General features: G+C 34.3%; 1 protein-coding gene across 1 annotated transcript; it reads right to left on the bottom strand.

Annotated features, from left to right (window-relative positions):
* Positions 1-91: 91 nt before the first annotated feature.
* LOC128214304 (probable thiopurine S-methyltransferase) lies at positions 92-17,457 on the bottom strand. Its single transcript, XM_052920698.1, has 9 exons — positions 17,278-17,457; positions 8,531-8,663; positions 7,430-7,522; positions 4,743-4,872; positions 3,871-3,926; positions 3,261-3,335; positions 2,215-2,300; positions 1,865-1,909; positions 92-1,689 (listed from the first exon to the last, which is right to left on the bottom strand). The coding sequence occupies exons 1-9, from the start codon at positions 17,303-17,305 to the stop codon at positions 1,577-1,579; spliced, it is 759 nt and encodes a 252-aa protein (XP_052776658.1). The 5' UTR covers positions 17,306-17,457; the 3' UTR covers positions 92-1,576.
* Positions 17,458-22,673: the final 5,216 nt, after the last annotated feature.

The raw sequence follows: 22,673 nt of genomic DNA, 5'->3' as shown, positions 1-22,673 counted from the left end.
TTTCATACGTAGATACTTATTAAATATAAAGGCACATGCGATAACTTGTTTATTCACGCTTCTGCATTCCATTGAAACACAAACTCACGAGTCACGATATATACAAATTTATTCATAAAAATTAAAAGTAATGACAAAGCAAAGTTAAAACGAAACCTTTACGATGAAGACGATAAACATGATAGCCAATAGGTGAGTGTTGGTGATATGATATTATCACAGTAACAAGAGCTTTGTTAAATACTCCATGGAAGTAAAAATAAAACAAAATACATTTTATGTACACACCTATTTACATTATCAAATCGTGACTATGCAAAGCAGTTAAACTGATATTAATTCTCATTTTAAATTTATGAAGGTTAAAATATAAAAATACTGCTCGGTCTAGCTCAGGCGAAAAAGAAAAAGTAATATCTTTTGAAACTAATAGCGCAGATCAAACGATGTTTACAGTGTGTTAGATTGTAAATTGAACAGAAAAGATTTGATTTTATAATTGTCTCCTATATTTTGGTACTGTGTAGTAAAATAAGACAATAAATTATATATATTTTGAAAGATAACATCTTTGGGTCTGATAACAAACGTGACCGGGAAACTTTTGGAAGCCAGGCCAGGTATTTCGATTGGCTATCAACTCCGCTAAAATCAACTTAAATCTTAACTATTACGCCCAAATTGCATACACTTAAAATGAATTGCAAAAACACACACACTAATAACACACATTTTAAAGAAATTTCAATGGTAGTCAAGCAAGGTTTTGCTTAAACCACATGCAATTTTAAGTCAAACTGCGCAATATAAACATAGAATAATACAATTTGCATTCCAACGAAAAGACGGTCATTCAGTTTTTTCCCAATCTTGAATACCATTATTTTTCAATACTGTTCTATATAAATAATCTTCTAATTCAACAATTCTGTAATTCTAGTGACTTGGACGTTAGTACATTGTTTTAATATACATGTATAATGTATATCGGGGAGGGCTATTTTAAGAAGGGGTTTAAGGTAAGACCAGTTGCTTTATATATATATTATCGGGTTGTGGTCCCGAGGTTTATGAGTGAAATCTAAGTGCATGTATGCATTTCTAAATCGGAGCAACTTGGTCATCTCCGGCAAGCTCGGAAGATAAAGTCATAGTTTCACGGAAATAGCCGAGCAGGATCCAATGCTTGGACTCAAGGGATTCGCACTATTAAGGCCTTTTTGAAAGTGATACATTACTGAAAGCAATGATATTGCATGAAATTGTTCCTGTTTTTGATATAAAACATACACATAACATTCATTTACTATGTTTCTTCTACCATTCAGCGTAACTAAAAACCTGTTAACCTACCCTTTTGGAGTCTTTTCACTGTTTATATGGACCAATCAAAAACTGTTATGCTCGGGTATTCAAACACTGCATTCAAATGACATTACTTGATTAGTCCAGAATACATGTCAAAACACCTGTTATACAACTATGCAGAAAAGGCACCGCTACTAATTTGGAAACTCCCTTTTACCCCATCAATACAAGCAATAGTTATGTAATTGTATTGTTCATTTTCTCGCAGCTATTTCTTTCCGAGCAGGTAAACATCTTCAATGAATGAGTCAATTCCCCATGCCTCTTGCCACTTTGTAAAAGCGTCTTTGGTATCTATCTTTTCCACTTTGCACAGTTTCCCTGTAGGAAAAGAAACAATGTTTACTGGACTTCGACAAACTATGATATATCGAACTACATAGTTATGAATTAGTACTATTATGTACTAATTCAATGAAATGTTAGTAAATGTGACAAATACAACGTTTAAGATACATGTTTAAAGCAAACAAAATCTGAATATACCGATACTTACCAAACGCCTGTTTGACATCGTTTTGATCAGAGTTAAACGGAGGACCTGCAGAGTAAACGAAAAAACAAATATTTAGTTATTATGAAAGATGTAGCCTTATGTATTTCACAATCAGACCTCTAAGTTAGTTACCTATTGCCCATTAATTGTGTTTGTTATCACTTATTTTAGTTTAAAATTTACTTATGAGTTTCGAGCGAAACATATAGTCCAGGTCAAACTTAATGTAAACTATTTCCTAGTCTCTCAGATAGTTTGTAAGCATTTGAGGTATATAATTCCAATACATTCCTTTCAACATGTACAACATTGTCTTACATAAAATATGGTAGAGCTAAAAATGAACGTACCACCGAAAACGCTGTTGTCCACAAGGAAGCAATCTAGCAGGTATCGACCGTCCTTCTTCATCAAGTCCGCCATCACCCGGGCGTACCTGGAGAGTAGTATACGACACACAGTCCATTATGTATTATGGTAGATGACAATTAATGCTCATTTTAAAACTATGAAATTTACAGATCATCCCTCATAACGTCACGTTTATCCACAAGAGTAGGGACACTTCATGTGGGCAAATCGATGTTTTTGCAAATGCTTTTTCCGTTCATAAACCGCCCCTTTTCATGCCATATATGGATACTAATTTGTTTACATGTATTTAAGATTATTAACGTCTGCCTGGGTCTATTGGTTGCATTATGACTTGACCGAGCCGCGACCCCATCACGACTTTAATTTTGTTTTAAATGCCATAATTGTCATGAGATAGAAGTGACTTTAATTGGCAGTCAACTCTGTCATAAAAAGACTTGAAGAAAGTAAGAGTGAGTTACAAGAGATCAGGGTGCGATACCCTAGCCTTTTGGCTCTTTAATGGATCGGTGTAAAACACCGATTCATGCGATACAACTTTCCTGGCATAAACCAGTTCTAAGAACAACATTTTCCCAATACTACCCTTTTAATGCCAAACAGTAGGCAAGCGAGCTAAGGGTACCATTTTTTAACGTCTTTCTGTTTAACGCGGCCGGGGTTTGAGCCCCGACTTTCCACACCCGTGGCGAACGCTCTGCCACTGAGCTATCTAAACGGTCAGATATAGAATGAATAGAGAACATAATATCATTTATATTTATGACCGACACAACGGAATTGGTCCAAGACGGGTCACGTGGTGATCCCATATTTTTTCATATCAAGACACTTAATTAGATCGTACAAAAATGGCGTCTTTTTCCCATTCCGATGAATAAATGAAACATTTTTCATAAATTCATCAATGTTAACAGGTTGGCGAAGTGATATAACCGTTAAGGGCCACCTACTTACCTCGTTATTTATAAAATTCTTAAAATAATAAATATTTAAACCAAACGCTTAGGCTGGATTCTACCTTGTTCTGTCTTTCACCGGAAGTGCAACAAAACCACCTCTGTCCCAAATGCAGTCGAACTGTCCACAAAGTTTGCTGAAATTTCAATAAAGACATATTTATTTCCCTTACTTATACTTACTTAAGCACATTCTTTGTTTTATTTATTTTGATATTACATAAAGTCGTCAGAAAATGCAAAAACAAAAACATGGAAGCGCATTCAAAGTCGTGATCAGAATTGTGTTCATCCGAACAGAAAACGTGAAAATTGTTTGCTGAAACCTTAATGATTGCAGACGACATTGTAAACATTTTTTCTGCAAAGGATTAATCGGCGTAGATTGTGTTTTTTTCGACATAAAAGCATGTGTGATAAACGAAATGCTATAGATATATAAATTATACATTAATTGTTATTAATGCAAAAGATGATATATATTTAATGAAGGAGATCGTACGGATTATAGTAAAATTATATGGTACATTAATTAAAAAAATACGTTATTCATTTTAAGTACTTTTTGTGTGTGCTTTTATATAACATCAAAATGTAGAATTCTCTGTCTTAATTTATATTTAGACACTGCACGGGACATAATTATGTTATCAACCAGACTAATTTACGCACCTAGAAAGGTCAAAGCAGTCACATCGGTATAGTTTTATTGGAGTACCATCCGTGGCCTGAAAAAAAGAACAATTTTAATCTTATACTAGTACATAGTACAGATATTATGCCTAAGCTAAGCACTTCATGATACTTAAACATTTGATGTGTTTCCCACGTCAAAACAAGAAAAAAAAGAAATTCAAACCTGAATTTAAAAATCGTGTCAAATATAACTTGGTTACGTTTGTAACGAAAGTTACTTTGGTATTTGGCTGAATTAGTCCTATTTGAACATCTGATGGATGGGTTCATTTATCTTTCAAATTTGACCACAGACGAAGGAAAGACTCTATGTACATAGTATATAGCAAAGGAAAGGGCTGCAAACGACCAGCTATTGTTATGAGACATAAACGGCTGTATAAAGGGATAATAAAAATAAAAATCAACTGAGGTATCATACGTAGAAGGACATTTACTTCCTTGGAATGCTGTGCTCTTCAAGATACCTTCTTGTGTTGTGTTTTTTTAACTGCTTCAGAGGTTCTTAGACGTAGCTACCACCCTAGATAGCTAATAACATTGTATATGACTTTTTGAAGTGTGCTTGTGCATGGTCTAATGTGTTCATCAACGAGCGGTACGACAGGGAACGATTCAAAACATAGTACACATTATGTTAAATATATAGAACACAGCTGATGCACGGCGTCGTCTATCACTGGTAAAGCATGACCTTTGTTGCGGGCCGCAAAGAAGAGTACGTGTTTACGCTTTTTTATAACCTACGTCTCACATGTGCTAGAGGACGCTCGCCAAAAGGGGAGGACTATTACGGCAAATGTTGTGTGCCTTAAAACCTATGCAGTATAAAAGAAACGTCTTAATACCTGATACAGGACGCCCTCTATCCCTGTAAGAGGGGTGCTGGTGTAAGGAATGTTGTGTTCTTCGAAGAACTGCCTGCAGGCACTGTCTACACATTCGTTGCCAATGACCTCATGCCCCTCGTCCAACAACCTGTAGGGGAAAAGGTAATGCATTTTCGGATACATAAACCATGTTTTATACTATGATTTAATTCCCTTTTTCCATTTAAAAATACCTTCGACATATTTATGATTGTAGGCCGGGCTCATACGAAGAGTCGGGTTGGTTTTATGACAATAGTTATTATAACAAAAGCATTGTATTTCAATTGTGATTCCATTTCTTGCACATCGTTGCGAGTTTTTATGTTTTTCGATAAAATTCGGATTGCTGAATCATCGACAATTCCAAACAAAAACAGTCAGATTTCGTTATGGTATTTTTACTTCTTTCTTTTTACTGTTTGTGTCCTACAACATGTGAATTATCAACTCTTCTTAAACAAATGTAATGAAAATTTTTCCTGTCATGGCCAGCATTGGTTGGTTATTTATTTTTTCATTTTGTGTATATAATTGAGTTTTTGTAATGAAAGTGTGGCCTTTTGTAGAGCTAAGATACAAGGTACACATTGTTTAGCGTCGTTTGACAAAAAGTGTACTGATACAAGTGTAGCATTTTGTAACCACATTCATCGCGGCATTAGTTCCTTTAGAGTTACTATCCTTTATTAAATAAAAGTAAGATATCATGAAGATGCTTTAAAGAAAAGTTGAATTGAATATTAAAGGACATAGTACACATTTCAGATTGTTTACCATATTAAATATTCCTTTGGTAATCATTAATTTTGAAACAATATTTGGTGGGCATGTACTCTAGGACTATTATGCATTTAAAGACCTAGTTTAATGAATGTTTGGCATGACAATCCCCTGTTGTGAATCTCCTGCTAATTGCACTGATGTCACAGTAGGGGCCAATATCGTGTTTATTTGTTCATTGTCTCAGGGTCATTTAGGGTCCATTTCTATAATAGAACCTCCAAAACTACACAGTAGGATACTCAGATCGGAGATCTGAAAAGATAATTAGGCAACTAGATTAAGATCAATGCACAGAGGTTGTGTACAGTAAACGGATTTTTTTGTGGAGGTGGGGGGGGGAGGCACTTATACAAGGAAATAAAATTTCTTCTTGTTATAAAACATTCAAATTAATTCAATAAACGACATCATTATTTGTCTTCAACGACTTATATATCATTTGGAAACATATCAATTATTTAAAAAAATGAAATATTAAAATGTTATGCAAAACATACACTGCCAGAGAGACTAAGAAACTATTGCAAAATGTCTAACACCAGACTAATTCATTCACCAGAAAGAAGATTAATGAGCCTAGGTATGATTGTTACCAATCAAAATATAATCCAGTCCATTGACGGTTATGCTTTCAAAATCATGGCAGGGAATCAAGACCCATTCCATGCTGTTGAAGGACTGTAAACTGACTAGTCATCGTGACAGGTGAAATTCATTCATGTCATTTCAGCAAATAGCACATCAGCCGTGCCGTAGGTAATCATACACTGAGTAAAGACTTGCTTGGCTTCCGCAAACACTTAAAATATTTGGCATTGAGGATTAGCCAAGGTCTACCAACCTTTCCCACTTATATCATTTTATATTGTATATTTCGATGGTTGAATGCGAAACAGCTCTAAGTGCCATTCAATAGAATATAAAGAAGGCACAGCATTTAGCTTCCACCATGTGAAGACAACGTTGGTTGTTTACATTGATCTTAAGTGGAATCTTTTTATTATCTCAGTACTTAGTCGTAATGTGGTGTTCTGCAGGGATGTGCACTTAAGCTTTTCGCATTATGTTACTCAAAGTGTACTTTGAAAATTAACTCACACCTTCAGTGTTTACCCTCTCATTTTAGGCCCGAGTTTCCTACCCCCTATGGTAGTTTACTTCTATCCATTTTATAAGAGAACTGTCTCATTAATATACCCCAACCGATTAAATTGTTAGAAAATAAACAAGACCGATAGTGTACAAATATTTGAAGGTATAATCTAACTTAAGAAAGCTAGCAAATTAAATATTTTTACATCTTCCGTATGAAAAGACGTACCGCCATGGCCAAATTATTTATTAGAGTATTAAAAAGGCATTGGTTCCAATAAATCTGTGCGTAAGCGTGCTATAAAAAGATTATACAAAATCTGTTTTAATCATGAGTAACAAATAAGTTCTTTGAAGAAGAAAATACTACAGAATGATGTTTGCAAATTTCAAGATGACTTTGCTGTAAATATTTGCTCTGGAAATCCTAACATTCGCATAAAACAAATCATTACAGAGAAATGAATATAAAAGATTAGCTTCTTATGTACACAGGAGCAATTCAAACACTTAAGTTGTTGTTGTTAAATGCATTGTTGACGCAAATGAGAAATTCCGAAACCTTGTCAGTGGTAGCAAATTTATCAATATAAACTTACGTATTTATGATGCACAATTTCACTGACTGTGTGTGATTTTGGCAACAGGGACGCTAACATTGGTTTGCAAGATCACTGAATCCGTTCCTTTAGCTTGTTTTGCATTGCTCAAATTTGGAAAAAAAAAATTTTTTTGTTTAGAATACATCGTCCTATGAACATAACGCTGTATTCACTCAATATAGTTACCATTTCATATCCAGTGTCTTTCCGCAGAGAGCCACAAAAACGGAAGCTTTGTTCTTGCCTTGAGTCAGCCTTTCCATGTGTTTTTGCACCATTCTGTAATTAAAATGCAAATTATTCATAGTTTGGCGGTGCTCGGAAATGGTAAACTGCACACTAAATCTGACCGTTTTTGTTTTAGATAATTTATGCAAATGCATCTATTATTCAAGAAAATCCACGGACTGCGACGCTTTCAATGTCTGATGTAACCATTTGTTCACTCTTGTTATGCATAATTCATAGAAATTTGCAGTCAGCAGTCTACTTAATTAACTGTTAGCTGTAAATTTGAAAGCAACTCTTGCTTAAAAAGCCTTATAGTGGTGGAAATTTGAGGGAAATGGAAGATGTAGTCCTTGCAAATAAAGGTTCAATGTCCTCTACCAAAGAACAGTAACAATACGGTTGTCAATAAATATCCGAGTTGATAAGCTGTGAACTTTCAAAACATGATAATTACCACGCTGGATTTATATAATATGGTATTTTCAACAAAAATAGAACGCACATTTCAAAGAAAAAATGAAACAAATATCAGACAATAATGCAAATCTAAGCACTTGCTTGTACTGTTAACTTAAAATTATTTGTATGATTGTTTTATTTACGATATATACGTATTTGAATCATATTTTCATTATGAAATAAAATCCAAAATAATGCGTGTGTTTCTTGCTTCAAGCAAGCAAACCGAAATTAACCGAGGTACGAAAATAAAGTTTGACGCCCGATAATAATTAAATTTTGTCCGTAATATATATGATCGGCGGATATAGAGTTCGTGTATTTTCTGAAAGAGTAAGACGAAACGATGCATACAAAAGAGTTCGTTTATTTAAAAAAGTTATTGATAAACTATTTGTATCCATTAATGCAAGTGTGTGTCATGCGATGATTGTTGTTGTTGGCGAGAACTAAGAAGATCCGCTCATACCAAAGTTCCGAGGGAGTTACAAGGAAACCGCTCTTGGAATCCATTGCATATAAGAGTTCGAATGATTTTAATACAATATATAAGGGAACCGTTTCTATTGCTTTAAAACACCGTGAAGATGGACTTACGGATGCACTTTGGGCATGTGGAACTTGGTTTGGCCGAGGGACCAGCGATAGTCCCAGTCGTTCACTGACATATTCGTCACATCCTCGAAATCTCCGAACTGGTTCAACTTCCGCCCAACCGTCTCACACCCGTCTGAAATAAAAGAGCAGGGATTTGTTACTGCAACAGGTTAATAAAATCTTGTATACCCGCCTTCGATCATAGCCTCAGATCGGTTTTACCGTTGAACCAGTTTTGGATATTCACATAAGCAGACTCGTATTGCGATGTCTCTCATTCGTTCGATATCAAATAAAAGGGTCTTTGGTTGTTGTAGCAGGTAATGCATACCGTTTTTGTATTTCAATTAAATTGAAACGGATTTAGACTTGTACATCTCCTATTACAGCCATGACACACCATCAATCATTTGCATTCCTTTTGGTTATTTACAGTAAGTTTGGTAGTGTATCGCGCCATCCGTTTTTGTCGTCGTTTACAGAAAGTTCGATGGTGTATCGCAAAATCTGTTTTTCATTAACAGGAAGTTTGATGGTAAATCGCTCCATCCAATTTTGTTCTCAATTACAGCAAGTTTGATGGTGTGACGCTTCATCCGCTTTTGTGTTCATTTACAGCAAGTTTGATGGTGTATCGCACCATTCGTTTTTGTTGTCATTTGCAATAAGTTTGAAAGTGTATCCCACCATCTGTTTTTGTGGTCATCTACAACATGTTTGATGGCGTATCGCACCATTCGTTTTTGTTGTCATTTACAATAAGTTTGAAAGTGTATCCCACCATCCGTATTTGTGGTCATCTACAACATGTTTGATGGTGTATCGCACCATTCGTTTTTGTTGTCATTTACAATAAGTTTGAAAGTGTATCCCACCATCCGTATTTGTGGTCATCTACAACATGTTTGATGGCGTATCGCACCATCCGTTTTTGTTGTCATTTACAATAAGTTTGAAAGTGTATCCCACCATCCGTATTTGTGGTCATCTACAACATGTTTGATGGTGTATCGCACCATCCGTTTTTGTTGTCATTTACAATAAGTTTGAAAGTGTATCCCACCATCCGTATTTGTGGTCATCTACAACATGTTTGATGGTGTATCGCACCATTCGTTTTTGTTGTCATTTACAATAAGTTTGAAAGTGTATCCCACCATCCGTATTTGTGGTCATCTACAACATGTTTGATGGTGTATCGCACCATTCGTTTTTGTTGTCATTTACAATAAGTTTGAAAGTGTATCCCACCATCCGTATTTGTGGTCATCTACAACATGTTTGATGGTGTATCGCACCATTCGTTTTTGTTGTCATTTACAATAAGTTTGAAAGTGTATCCCACCATCCGTTTTTGTGGTCATCTACAATATGTTTGATGGCGTATAGCACCATCCGTATTTGCATTCAAGTTTATTTTAGTGGCCTTTACGAAGCATCTAAACTATACTGTTGCAACTTTTTGGATATTGATTGAGGAGAGAAACAATTAATGATGAAAATTCTAACTATTGACACAACGATCCACCACTTGTTTTACATTTTGCAGTCACCATTATTAGGTGATGCATAATTGCCATTACAAGTTCACTGTAGTAAAATGTAATGGATGTATTATGGTAGAATTAACAATTGTTATTTTTGCTCATTGTCATCAAAATCTACAATAAATGTTAATTCGAGTCAATAATCTTTGTGTTAGCCAGATTTTGTGGCACAACCCAAAATCTTGTTAGTTCAGTAACACTTCGAGAGGTGAATGCGAAAAGGTTCTAAGTGACATTAAACAAAGGAGAAGATGGAACCTTTTCGCTTTCACCCCACGACTTATGAACTGCCAGTGGCACTGTCCATGTAGATTTCATTATTTTTGTTTCTTGAAAGTTTAACGAAAACTTCCCATGCATTTTTGTTATATCAACAATCAACCGATCAATCAACATTAATCGAAATGTATATGATAAAAAAACTCATCTAAAAACAGGACAATGCTAGAAATCACATCCGCTTTGCTAACCTTGTATTCGTCAGCAAAAGGGACGAACATCTACACACTGTTATTGGCAAAAACATTAGATGTTGATGCCTGGCCACCCATGTCATTAAGGTATCATTTCATTACTTAATTCTACCATGTAAACTGAATGATCAAATATACATTTTAGATCTAGTTACGGCAGTTTGTATTTTTTGTTCCTTATTCTAATTGAAATTGGAAATAAAGTGACCAATTTTTCTACCCTTCAAGGCCATAACATCATGTCTGTATTATTTGAATCGTTATGTTAATAAGGTAGTAAAAAGTTAATCATACAATTGTGTGATCGTTTTAAATAATTGTGAATTGGATTTTCCAGTTTGAGCACAAAAACAAATAGACAACATTGTGACGGACTGTTGTCGCAAATATTGTTGACTAACGCAGAATATAAAAATGACCGTTCACCTACTAGTCATAAAAAAGCTAAGTACTATAGTATGGTGGCAATTAACAATGACCATCGCATAACTTCAGCCAAGCGTATTTCGCCACGAGTTGTATATGTTCGAATAACGTACGCATACCTTACACGAGTTCGCGTTTTTAAAAGCAAACGTAACGATTGCAGTAGTGACCGCTTAATGGGTAGACAAAGGTATATTGTCACAAGTCATATGTGTATGAAGTATTTATACATAGCTAACACGGGGTTGCTTGTTTAAATGCAAACTTAATGGCTGAAGATGAACGTTCAGTGCTTTAGAAGTGAACGTATATATTTGATAGTTTATTAAAGTCTCATCAATACAGCATACATACATCACATCATAAATATACTTTAAAACATGCATTGCCACTCAGAGTCTGAGTTATAAGAGACTATAGCACATAAAAAATAATACTATACATTACTTTTACAACATCTAAAATCGATATTTATATACACAACACAAAGAATTGTGTATGTCGTAAGGCCAACCGCAACAATAATAATTTTGTAAATTATTTATACAGACCTTACAAGAAGGCGCATTTTAGACGAACTTTCGGTAGTGAAGGTATTTGGGTATATGGAATGGCCGTAAATATACTTGTGTGTTTTATGGCATTGCTCTGCTTTATAGTATTGGTTTAATGGAAAGTAAGTGAAATAGTTAAATATGGTGCCAAGAATCTCTCAAAATATTGTAAAACTAAACGCAAGACGTTAAATCTCATTGTAAGTACTAGTCTAACCCCCTCTCCGATTCGTGTCTGATTTTGGTTTATAATAGTTTTTATTTCATTGCTTTCATTGAACTACATATAGAAAGAAGAAAGATACAAACCATGACTGATCAACGTAAATGATTATTATTAATTTGTCATTTACAATAAAAGTCATTATGTAACAAAGTTATTAATTAATTTCCGCGTAACTAATTGAATTAAGATAGTTTTCATGCCTAAACAAGGTTCAATCATAATATTTTTATTTAGCATGGCCAATTGAGTATGATAAACGACTGTGAAGAAATGATAAGCATGCGATTCATGAGAACGTCGTATTTTATTTTTGCTGTTTCACCGTGACGAAGCAATTTCTTATTATTATCATATTTTATCTATTTACTGAGTGATAGTGCAATTCACGGTTTATGACCTATTCAGTTGTATATCATAATCTGTATATAAATAATAATGGCAAACATTCGTATTTATAACACGTACGCTTGATATAGTCATTCACGTCAATTTTGGCATTTTGAAATTAAATTAAAAGCACTCACATACACTCTTTGACAGTATATTTCTAAAACTTCGGATTAGAATTTACGCAAACATCTTACTCAAGCTTTCCAACTGTTGAACTTCATAAACTAAAAGCAAATTCGGAAAGTACTTTGTATGATAGTGTATGATAAACCATTAAGGATAGGACCGCTCATAGTATATACGACTCTCGCGAAAACGTTTTGTTAAAAGCGATGGTCAAACGGGAAGAAACAAATGAATAACGGGTATTTCGTCATTCTTTTAAAACACGCTGTCTTGTAAATCTGACACCTTATCATTTTGATATTAGGATTTCAAGGAGTGTTGAAAGTGATCTTTATTTAGGAATGCTAATAGAGTTCACAAGGGGACAATGATAAAGCAATTTTTCTACTCTATCATGGCTCAAAGTATTGACAAACTGAAGACATTTGTCATATTTTCGACACATCACAGTTGGTTTGCAGCAGGAGGGTGGGAAAGCTATGAAGTGTATATATTGAAGACCAACGTACAAACTAAACCCTCTAGCGGGGATATCACGTGATACTCTGATGAGCAATTATAATATTCCATGCTGAGCTTTTTTGGGCGAGAATATGAGGCGGTACAAATGGCCACCACGATCAGAATGAATGGTGTCGAAATAGTATACCAATTTATTCTTCTGAATTTTGAACAATATTCAGAACAACATGGACGCATAGCGACAGTAACTTCTAGCATTTACCCCACGATAAACGTCGAAAAATGCTGCTACGTCGTTATAAAAATTGAACTCTCCTTGCACTTTAGACTCGCCCATGAGGTTTTCAAGAAGCCACTCTATACACACAGACAATTACATGACAGTGCATTAATGCTTTGGTGAATTTTAATGCGCCGGTGGGTTATTTATGTGCAGGCGGAATAATGGGGTACAGTTTGAATATTAATTATTTATATTCATGTTCTACGGGTCATCATAAATCAAGCTTTTCAAAAAAGAGATTAAATTACAACTAATGTGACGTTCCCTGTCATTAAGTACAGATCTAGATGGAGCACGGTACTTCCTATATGTATTCTGCCAAATTCCGTCATGATAATGAAGTCTTCATTTAAAGGAAACTCATCTTCAAATCTCCATCCAATTATTATAATTAGGTATCTCCAGTTACCCAAAACTCACGTTCGTTGGCAAGGTGGTAAATTTTCAATACAATGACGGGTTGAAATTGATATTTTGTAAAGTCATGATTCGTGCGTCTTGTTTAATTTTTCGTTTTTGTATAGTAAGTTTTGAAGCAAAAACTAGTAAAGATAAACGAAGACGTTGAAAAAAGCGATAAACAATAGTAAATTCAACCTTAGCCAGCGATACCTCATTTAAAAACTAGATTCAAATTTAATTTGTTTGATGTACTTTTCTTAAGGGGTAAGTGATGGAACGGATAAGCTTTTTTTGTCATTATTTACTTGTTTACCCTTTACATATGAACTGAACATTCTTCATTGAAGTCGCATTATCCATCGCGCGAAGTTGCTTGTATGAATCATGTTGTCAAAAGAGCTTAGCATTATCTGACCGCCTACTCTGAGTCCTGTTAAAACTGAGCGTTAAGTCTAGCATCGGATATTTTTGGCAAAAGACCGCATTTATATACGTTTTTTTTCTTGTTTGATTGTTATATCGGCTCACATTGGAATGGAACGCTCAATCTGAACTATTGGGATCTTCAGATGTACGCTGTCCGATATGCGCAGAAAACAATACATACTGGATAGACTTTCGTTATAATCAGTTTGCCATTTCTTTCATACCCTCCCGGTAAATATAATAAACACATAATTTATATGCAAACAGAAAGCGATTGTCTAACAGGCAAAAACTAGCACAAAAATGGCAGGTGCACAAACAAACTCGGGTTTAAACTATTAAAATTCGCACATGATATTAAATCAAGTTCTAAAGAAAATATAATTAAACCAAGTATCATGTGAACTAAACATTCTTTGTGGTAGTCGAATCTATCCATCACCCGAAGTTGCTTGTGTGAATTATCTTGTCAAAGGAGCTTAACATGCTTGGACCGCCTACTCTGAGTCCTGTCAAAGTTGCGTACAACCGCACTTATTTACACTTGTTATCTTTCTGCTTTGATTGTTATATTGGCTGACCTTGAAATGAAACTCTTAAGGTGAACTATTGTAATCTTTAGCAGCCAATTGTATAAAACTTGTTGTCCGCATGCTATCTGTCCGAAAGCTGACTCATTAAATCGATTTGATTGTTAACAAGTTATTATTGGAAAAACATTGACCAATCAATAAACGTTTTAGATAATTTTGATCAAACGAAAAAAAAAATGGTTGTATACAAATGACTTTTGATTCTCGCCTTCCGTTGTCGATGTTAGAATAATATAATTCTCCTTTTTCATGTGTCTCGAAATTACTTGAGTGTCAATTTCACAGGTAGACAATATAGCACGGAATTGGCAGGATCAGGTTTAAACCGTAAGAAGTTCACAAAATCAACCAAAAACATATATCAAATTTTGAAGAAATAAAATAAAACCAAGTCTGATAAACGGTTCCACCAACAACTGAAACAACCGAATAGAGTAAAATATTGCATTTTCGAAAGTCTAAACACGATCATTATCATGAAAACTTTATTAAATGATATATAAAATATTTTATCTCTTTAGGGTAGATATTTCAGAATATTCCTTCGTCTATCGAAAATGTCAGAAAATAAGTAGACGTTAGTGTTTATTTTTGGAGTTCTAAACGTTTAAATCGGCAATCCGGGCGCAACCCGGCGCCAAGTAATCGTTTAGAAGACCAAAAATAGATGCTGACTTTCTTAGTGTTCCGTGCGAAATGCCGCGGGTATATCTTTGAATTAGCTAGTGCGCATGCGTGAGGTTCTCAATAACTCATTTAATGAACCAAAATTATTGACTAAATAGGAAAACAGCGCTTTTTTCGGGACAATATGAATAAATGGTGGTTTTCTTACTTACTGAAAGATTTTTTGTTTTCAGAGCTCTGCTAAATGATAACTTAATGTGAATTATTCCGGCAATACTATTGGCGGAGGCATGAGCATAAGCTCTAATGGCGTCTCAGTTTGGTCAAACCTACGAATATTTATGTGTCATCATGAAAAATGAAAATGTGTCTATTCCTCGTATCGAATGGTTGCCACAGCAACCAAACATAATAAACCTATAGAATGGACAATTTGAGGTGTGGGCAATTTCTCGTTTTCTTCAATTTTCGGGTTACTAAGACAGTGAAAATGGGCGTGAGTCTGACAATGAATACTATTGGAAGTGTTTTATACAAGACATACGTGGTATTGTGCGTACTATATATTCGCATACAAGTGCATATACTTAAGAAAATTAAGACGTCACATCGGAAGGAAATGGCACTTGTTCTCTTATCGCAAACAGTACACATAAAGACCTCTTCTTAACTTTCCGTCTCCGCTTTATTACCGTATGTATATATGCAAGTTATGACAAAACACATGCTGATGGTATTATTTGAATGACGTTTTCTGCCACTGTACGGTCAATGCCGATCCTTGAACGTGCATTTGCTTTATGTTTTAAGACGTCATGTAAAGATTAAATAAATTAGATGTATCTGAAAAAACTCGAAACTAAATTAAATACACGTAGAATATTCACATGAAGCAATATATTCATGTTTATAATTATCAGTAAATTGCCGCGATAAGATGACAGGAGACGAGGGGGTGGTATGTTGAAAAAAAATTCGAAAACGCCTCTTAATCTTTGATTTAAATATGGTCGTTCATGTTGTGAATGCTTTTAAACCGAAATCTACTTCGGAATTAACGCGTCCAAAAATGCGTTTCGTTACGAAAGGAACTTTATCGAAACCGGGAACCGTCGCTATTGTTTAGGCGTTCCGTCGCGAAACGAGCTTTATCAAACGTGTTCATCGCTTGAAACAGACACGTCTGAAAATGCGCTACGTACCGATCAGAAGCTTTCGAAAAAGGTGCTTTTCATAGATTGTCTTAGAACGGAGGCGTATTATGTTATAATGTTGCATTACATTTTCGACTGTTTTGATTAAATGGTTTTGTATGATAGGTTTGGAAATGACATTCCGAAACAGAACGAACGTTTTCGAAAGAGCGGTGTTTCATATATATCTTTAAAAAATATGGTAAATAAATTTATTCCCAAAAGAGAGCGGAATATTCCTTTCATTTGAAGTCAAATGCTACAGTTTACAAACAATAAGTAGTACAAGGGCAACGCCGTTTGAGGTTTGGTGCCCAAACTGTACTTGTCAAATTGAAAATAAATCATTTCCAAAAAAAAACCCCTATTCAGTTTGATTAAGCAATATAAATATTATTTTATTATATGTTGACCAATCTGTAAATTGAATTTTGTTTTGAAATCATGAAACATATTCACACCCGTAGTGTTGTTGATGCAATAAGATTGCACGCTATGGCCTTAAGTGCATATCCTTACAGATAGATACGAAGAAGTGTCATATAAAAGCTCTTACACCATCTCTTGACAATGCAAATATAATTTATAATGTATGAAATACACACATCAATACAGTTTAACAAAATTATTTTCAACTTTTTTTAATCCATCTATTTTTACATGTGGATTGTTTTGCTATTCCTGACTGTGAAATCAAGCATTTTTTTCGTGATATAAAATATAGAAAAACCGTTCAATAATAGAGGTTGTAAGTGAGTACATAAGAACAATATATCTACTGTTTTTAAATGAAATGGCACAGAAACCACATCTGACATGCATGGCTTACAGCAATAACGATTTTATAATATACATACTTTAAACATTATTATTATAGATAATTATTCAGAATATTGTGATGATTACTAAGTCTGAAAATAATTGAAATTCAAAGACGTTACATCAGTACAATAATTTAATACTCCACTCATAAATAATGATCTTCGATTTAAGGATTGAGAATAAAATATACATCTTACTTGTGGTTCCGTGTTGCTTGCCCGACATTTTGTTTACAAATTTTAGCCAATCAAATGTTAAACAAAATTGGTTGATGCAGTTCGGTTTATATATGTTCCTTTAAACGAATTTGCAGCACCAATGCACATGCGCGAAGTAAACAGTGATATAATTGGTTTAGTGGTAAATCATAGCGTAGACCTATACACCAGGTCCCGTGATCAGAGTACGTATTTACTACAAGCCGCTACTCTCGGTTTAAGTAAAAGCGAGACACTCAATGATATTAAGTTGATTCAGTTAGATGGAAAGAGTATTATGATTAGCAAAGGTATAATAAATAGAGAGGCCACTTGAAGATATCGAGTCAAACAAGAGCTCCATCGGATGAAGTATATCATTCACAATCTGAACATTTGATTTATTGACTGCAATTGTCAACGCCATTGGTATCGGTTCAATGGCACATTAAATGTAAGCGATTATTCTGATTTTATCATCCTATGTTTTTAATACACCTCTGCTTTCATTCTGTATGGTAAACGCTCGTCTTTTCCTTTTTACCTTTTTTTAAAACAACAACAACAACAACATATACACTATTTAAATATGACATACCTAGTTTTGAAATTATATAAATAAGATACAATCATAGGATTTTTATTTTTCACACAAAAACATAATTCTCAAAGGAAGGAATATTATTGGTCTAGCTGAGTGAAGTTATCGGGTTAGAGGCCCTAAGGCGATAGTGTTTAATGTAATGTATCAATTGCATATACGTTTTCATAGAACATAGTGCAAAATAATGCTCTAGGCCGTCTAATTAACAAACATGATATTATCATTAAGTCTTTTAGCCAAAGTGAAATTCTGGTCTGCAGTTAACGATATGCGTTTACTTAAATACACTCTATACTGTGGGCACATGCCATGATAATTTACCATTTTTTACCTGTCAAGTTTTCATACATTGAATATGCCGCATTATCTGATGAGTGTAAGCTTAATTATATATCTTAACCGCTGAAAGAAACAAACATCAAGCCTACGTCATTGAAGGTATTGTCATTTACCGACCATTTCTTCATGCTATTAAGTAATCTCAGGTACGTTTCATGATCTAAAACTGTTTTTTTAAAACTGTAGAGATTATCTAGCTTTTCAAAACTCCTATAAAGGCGTTTCACTATTAACTACACTATGATTTGTTTGATTGACTCAATATTCAAATTGTACTTAAATATTTCTCGATAGTAATTTAATTCTTTTCAGACCCAAACGGAGTAAATTGTGTCTTCTTCACTATGTCGTGCACTATCTTGATTGCGATTCTCCCTGGACTCTGGTATAGACGTCAATGGTTCAAGAAGTTGAAAACTCAACAAACCCTTCATTCAAATTGCAGTCACACAATTGCAAAAACAAATGAAGACCATCATTCCAAGGAAATCCCATTGTTAGTGCGACTATGAAAACTCCGGTCTGAATTAACAATACTTGCTTTAAAAATGCTATCAAAGGGAAGTAGTTAGTCGTCGATTCAATGTTTAAGGGATTATAAGTTTTCTACTCTTTGAATAGAAATAAAAAATATCAGACATCTTAATATTTTACAATAATGAGGATTTTGCTTTGCAAGTCATAGAAAGATACTACATCCTATTGGTCTACCGCGAAACTATTAATATAAACGTTACGTAAATCAAGTATGATAACCAAAATTGTTATACGATCAAATTATATTTATCTGTCAAGCAATATCTCGGAACTCTAATAACGTGCCAATACGATGCCATTGTAATTTAATGAGGCTGTTAGATATACTTCAAGTCACTTTACCACACTTCAGCCGAGAAACTACAATATAGAACATGCAAATACACATTTTTTTTTATCCTTGACGACCTGATGGTGCACACTAAAGCCGGTTGGTCACAGGTTGTCACATAACGAGTTTGAGAAGTTTAATATGTTATTTAATATACGATCAGGTTTTAAAAAAAAACACACGAAAAAGCAACTACAACACCACCACCACCACCAACAACAACAACAACAACTACTACTACTACTACTACTTCATCAGCACGAAAACAAACAAATCGCTAGCCGCCAGCTAGCAATGTGATCAAATGTCATCTTATAATTCAAACTCTTTCCTTTCTTGCATTGAATTGATAGCCTTGTGGCATTTATTGGTTACATTTTATGTACCGACAATTTGGGTATATTCATGTTAAACGAGAAGCTCAACCGACACAATTCTACGCTTTCCAGAGAGTTATTATTACCTTTATATAACTAAAAAACTCTCATTGAAACTTACCATCTGTTATTTTAGATGAAGACGTTTCTTGCTTTGTTTAGAAAATCGATCATATATCTTTTAAAAAATATATTTGTATGCATGCCAGTATCTTGTTGTCAACGGATGTCATCGTTGCTTCACTGATTTATTTCCTTTTAAATTTCAATGATTTACATTTTGAGGTTTATTCTTGTTAATGAAATTGATAAACTGAACAAAGCACCTTCATCGCAATCAATCAATCAACAGAAGTCACCATGCGTATCTTACAATACGTATAAAAGTTTGTGCGATTCAGCCGGTGTGTGCATGACTCCGAAGATGAAGGTGGCACTTGTCCTTGTGTGCTTGCTTATTGCAGGAACATCCGCATGTATGAATATAGTGTTCCACTCCTCCTTTTACGGGATTATGAGTTATCAAATTTACCATTAAGAAGGATATAAACAGACAATCAATATGAATTGTAATCAAAAGTTTTCAGGATTAAAATCAAGTTTAGCCGATGTCAGATAACTATTTATATCGCAGGATGGTCTGGTCACTAAGAAACTTGTATAAAATAAGTTTACATTCAAATTTCAGTTGTGCCATTTGTCTTCCGTAAGTATCTTGTTGTTGTTTTTTTCATTATTTATTGATGAAACTAAATAGAATCAGTATAAAGACAATTTAAAATACAATAAATTGTAATATATTGGATAAGTTACATTACAATGTTGGTTTAATTATATTTTTTGTATGTGCGCAACATATTGTTATTATTGCAATATATATTATTGATTGACAGTTGAAATATATCCCCATATATTTGCAAATCTGTATAAAGGACCGTGTTTTGACTGTTTTGGATTCCCTGTAACTCCCGGAGTTGAATACTACGATGGCTGCAACCGACTCCGCTGTGTGTCGTTATATCCGGTAAGGTCTACTTAAGATCAATGATTGTATCTATTTAACACATATTTTAGGAAAGAAATTTGACATTTAAGAAATATTACAATATGATCTCTGTGTTTAGGATAGAACCTGACGTGACGTGACGTCAGTTTCGACGGATCACAAAAATGTCTTTATTTTTGCACGTTCAGTAATGGCGTTTGATTGAAATGTCACCAAACACATTATAGAATTTTATAATAAGTATTTTATAGAGAGTTACTATAAGTAAGTTTTCTAGGAAATTCGTGTGTAAAGAATGCAGTTGACATGATGCCACTCTGATAAATCATGAAATTTGACGGCATTTTGAGAATTTATTAATGACGTCCGATATAAAAGTAAGAGACGTTCCAAATACCAAAGAAAGTAGACCCACAAAGTGAACACATCCGATACCAACAATTTACACCTTTGATAGCAATGATATTAGACGCTTGTGGACAATAAAAAATGGAATTTACGCATTTAATAATGAGGACGATTTGCAAGACGTATATTTACAATAAAAAATGACTGAGCATGTTCCGTACGTATTCGCTTCAGCGCCGAGCCGTGTACCTGACCCGATGTGCATGCACGGTCAACCATTGCTTCAAAGATCGAGGACGTTGCGGCTAAAAATCTTCGGCACAAAACAAGACATCGATATTATTTTTATATAACTTACCATGGTTGTTAACGTTTATTTATTTTTTTTCATTATGTGGTAACAGAAGTAAATTTGTTATGCTTTTCTGTTTTTGCTGCTGGTGTTGCTTTAAAACGGAAGAAAACTACAATAATTAGAAAACGAAGTAAAATCGAATTTTCAATAAAGAAGTATTTTTATATTTCGATGTATTAGAACAATTTTGTCATGTTTTGCTTGATTTGCTTGTTTGATGGGATAGTGGCTCAGTCGATCTTTCCAAAAAGAAAACTAGTATAAGGTTCTACCCATGAAGCTGGAGAGTAATTTGTATCAACGATTTAAACGATAATTCCAAGCAAATGTAAGGCTTAAGGAGTTAGTCTATTATCCTAACAGCGGTCCTGGGTTCTAACCTCAATCCTCAGCAACTGAAAACATTTCCACATGCAGCTCTACAAAGGCAAGAGACCTAAGAAGATCTTAGGCTGTTAAATGATTGCAGTAATGTTAGAGTCCTACGGAAGGGCAGGCTCTTTCTATAAATGCGAATATTGCCCCGAAGAACAAGTTCAGCTATGAACAGTATATTATCCATTGTTTAGATTAGCTGTTATCATAATTATTTTCTTAATCTTCTAATATTTGAACATAAAAACTTTCCAAACATTAAATAGATTTTCCAACCTTATCACATAAAGTGAAGTTTAACCTCAACGAATGCTTTAACAGGTGTCAAATATATATGACAACTATACAGTTTAATTATTGAGGAGAAGCAGTTTGTGGCAGCAGCGAAAATAAGTCTAATCCAACCAACCCTAAAAGAATACTTAAGTAGGTATTCAAATAAGCTTCATACAAGGCAAGTTTCATTATTATGCATTTGGCTTTAGTAACATAGACATTAACCAAGGCCATAACAATGAAATAAAAAATCAATTATAAACGAACTCTCATAAGCTTTCGATATACATATAACAAGTTCCTTCACAACACTACCCTAACAAAATTCATTGACCAGAAACCATTTTTAGTTTCCGCAACATTGATCCTGATTCCACTGACCTCAAATGCAGTTTTTACCCTGTATGATATCCCAGCTAAAGTTTTTAAACAGAAACCGGCGATTTGTTTAACCTTTTTAACAAGAGCGATCTTGACCTTATACCCTACAAACCCAAAAGCAGAAACCGTTTCAATTTTGAGGAACAGCCACCTTTACCCTACTAGCCCTAAAAACAAGGTGCGACATACATATGTTACCAACACGACAACCATTTCCTTGTATATATAATAACAGTAACTGGGATATGCACCCCACAATACTCGAAATTTATCAGCGGAAATCGTTTAAGCATGATAGTAACGGCGACCTTGACTATGACCCTAATGAACCCAAGGGCAAGAAAAATCTACTTCTTCACATAAACTACATGGACACCAGGTTTATTCAATATCTTTCAATTCCTACTAAACATTTTCTACGGAAAGATTGACGCATGTCCATCGTCTGCCAAACGCCGTATCCAATA

The sequence above is a fragment of the Mya arenaria genome, chromosome 13, assembly GCF_026914265.1.
Source record: "Mya arenaria isolate MELC-2E11 chromosome 13, ASM2691426v1".
Lineage (NCBI taxonomy): Eukaryota > Metazoa > Mollusca > Bivalvia > Myida > Myidae > Mya > Mya arenaria.
The sequence above is the reverse complement of the archived record's forward strand: the minus strand, read 5'-3'. Positions and strand labels throughout refer to the sequence as shown.

Excerpts from the sequence above, each read along its gene's own strand:
- LOC128214304 (XM_052920698.1), bottom strand. The coding sequence starts at position 17,305 with ATGTCGGGCAAGCAACACGGAACCACAA. Across the intron at positions 7,523-8,530 it reads CACATGCCCAAAGTGCATCC|AATGGTGCAAAAACACATGG; the intron begins GTAAGTCCATCT and ends TTTTAATTACAG. Across the intron at positions 1,690-1,864 it reads CGATGTCAAACAGGCGTTTG|GGAAACTGTGCAAAGTGGAA; the intron begins GTAAGTATCGGT and ends CTTTTCCTACAG.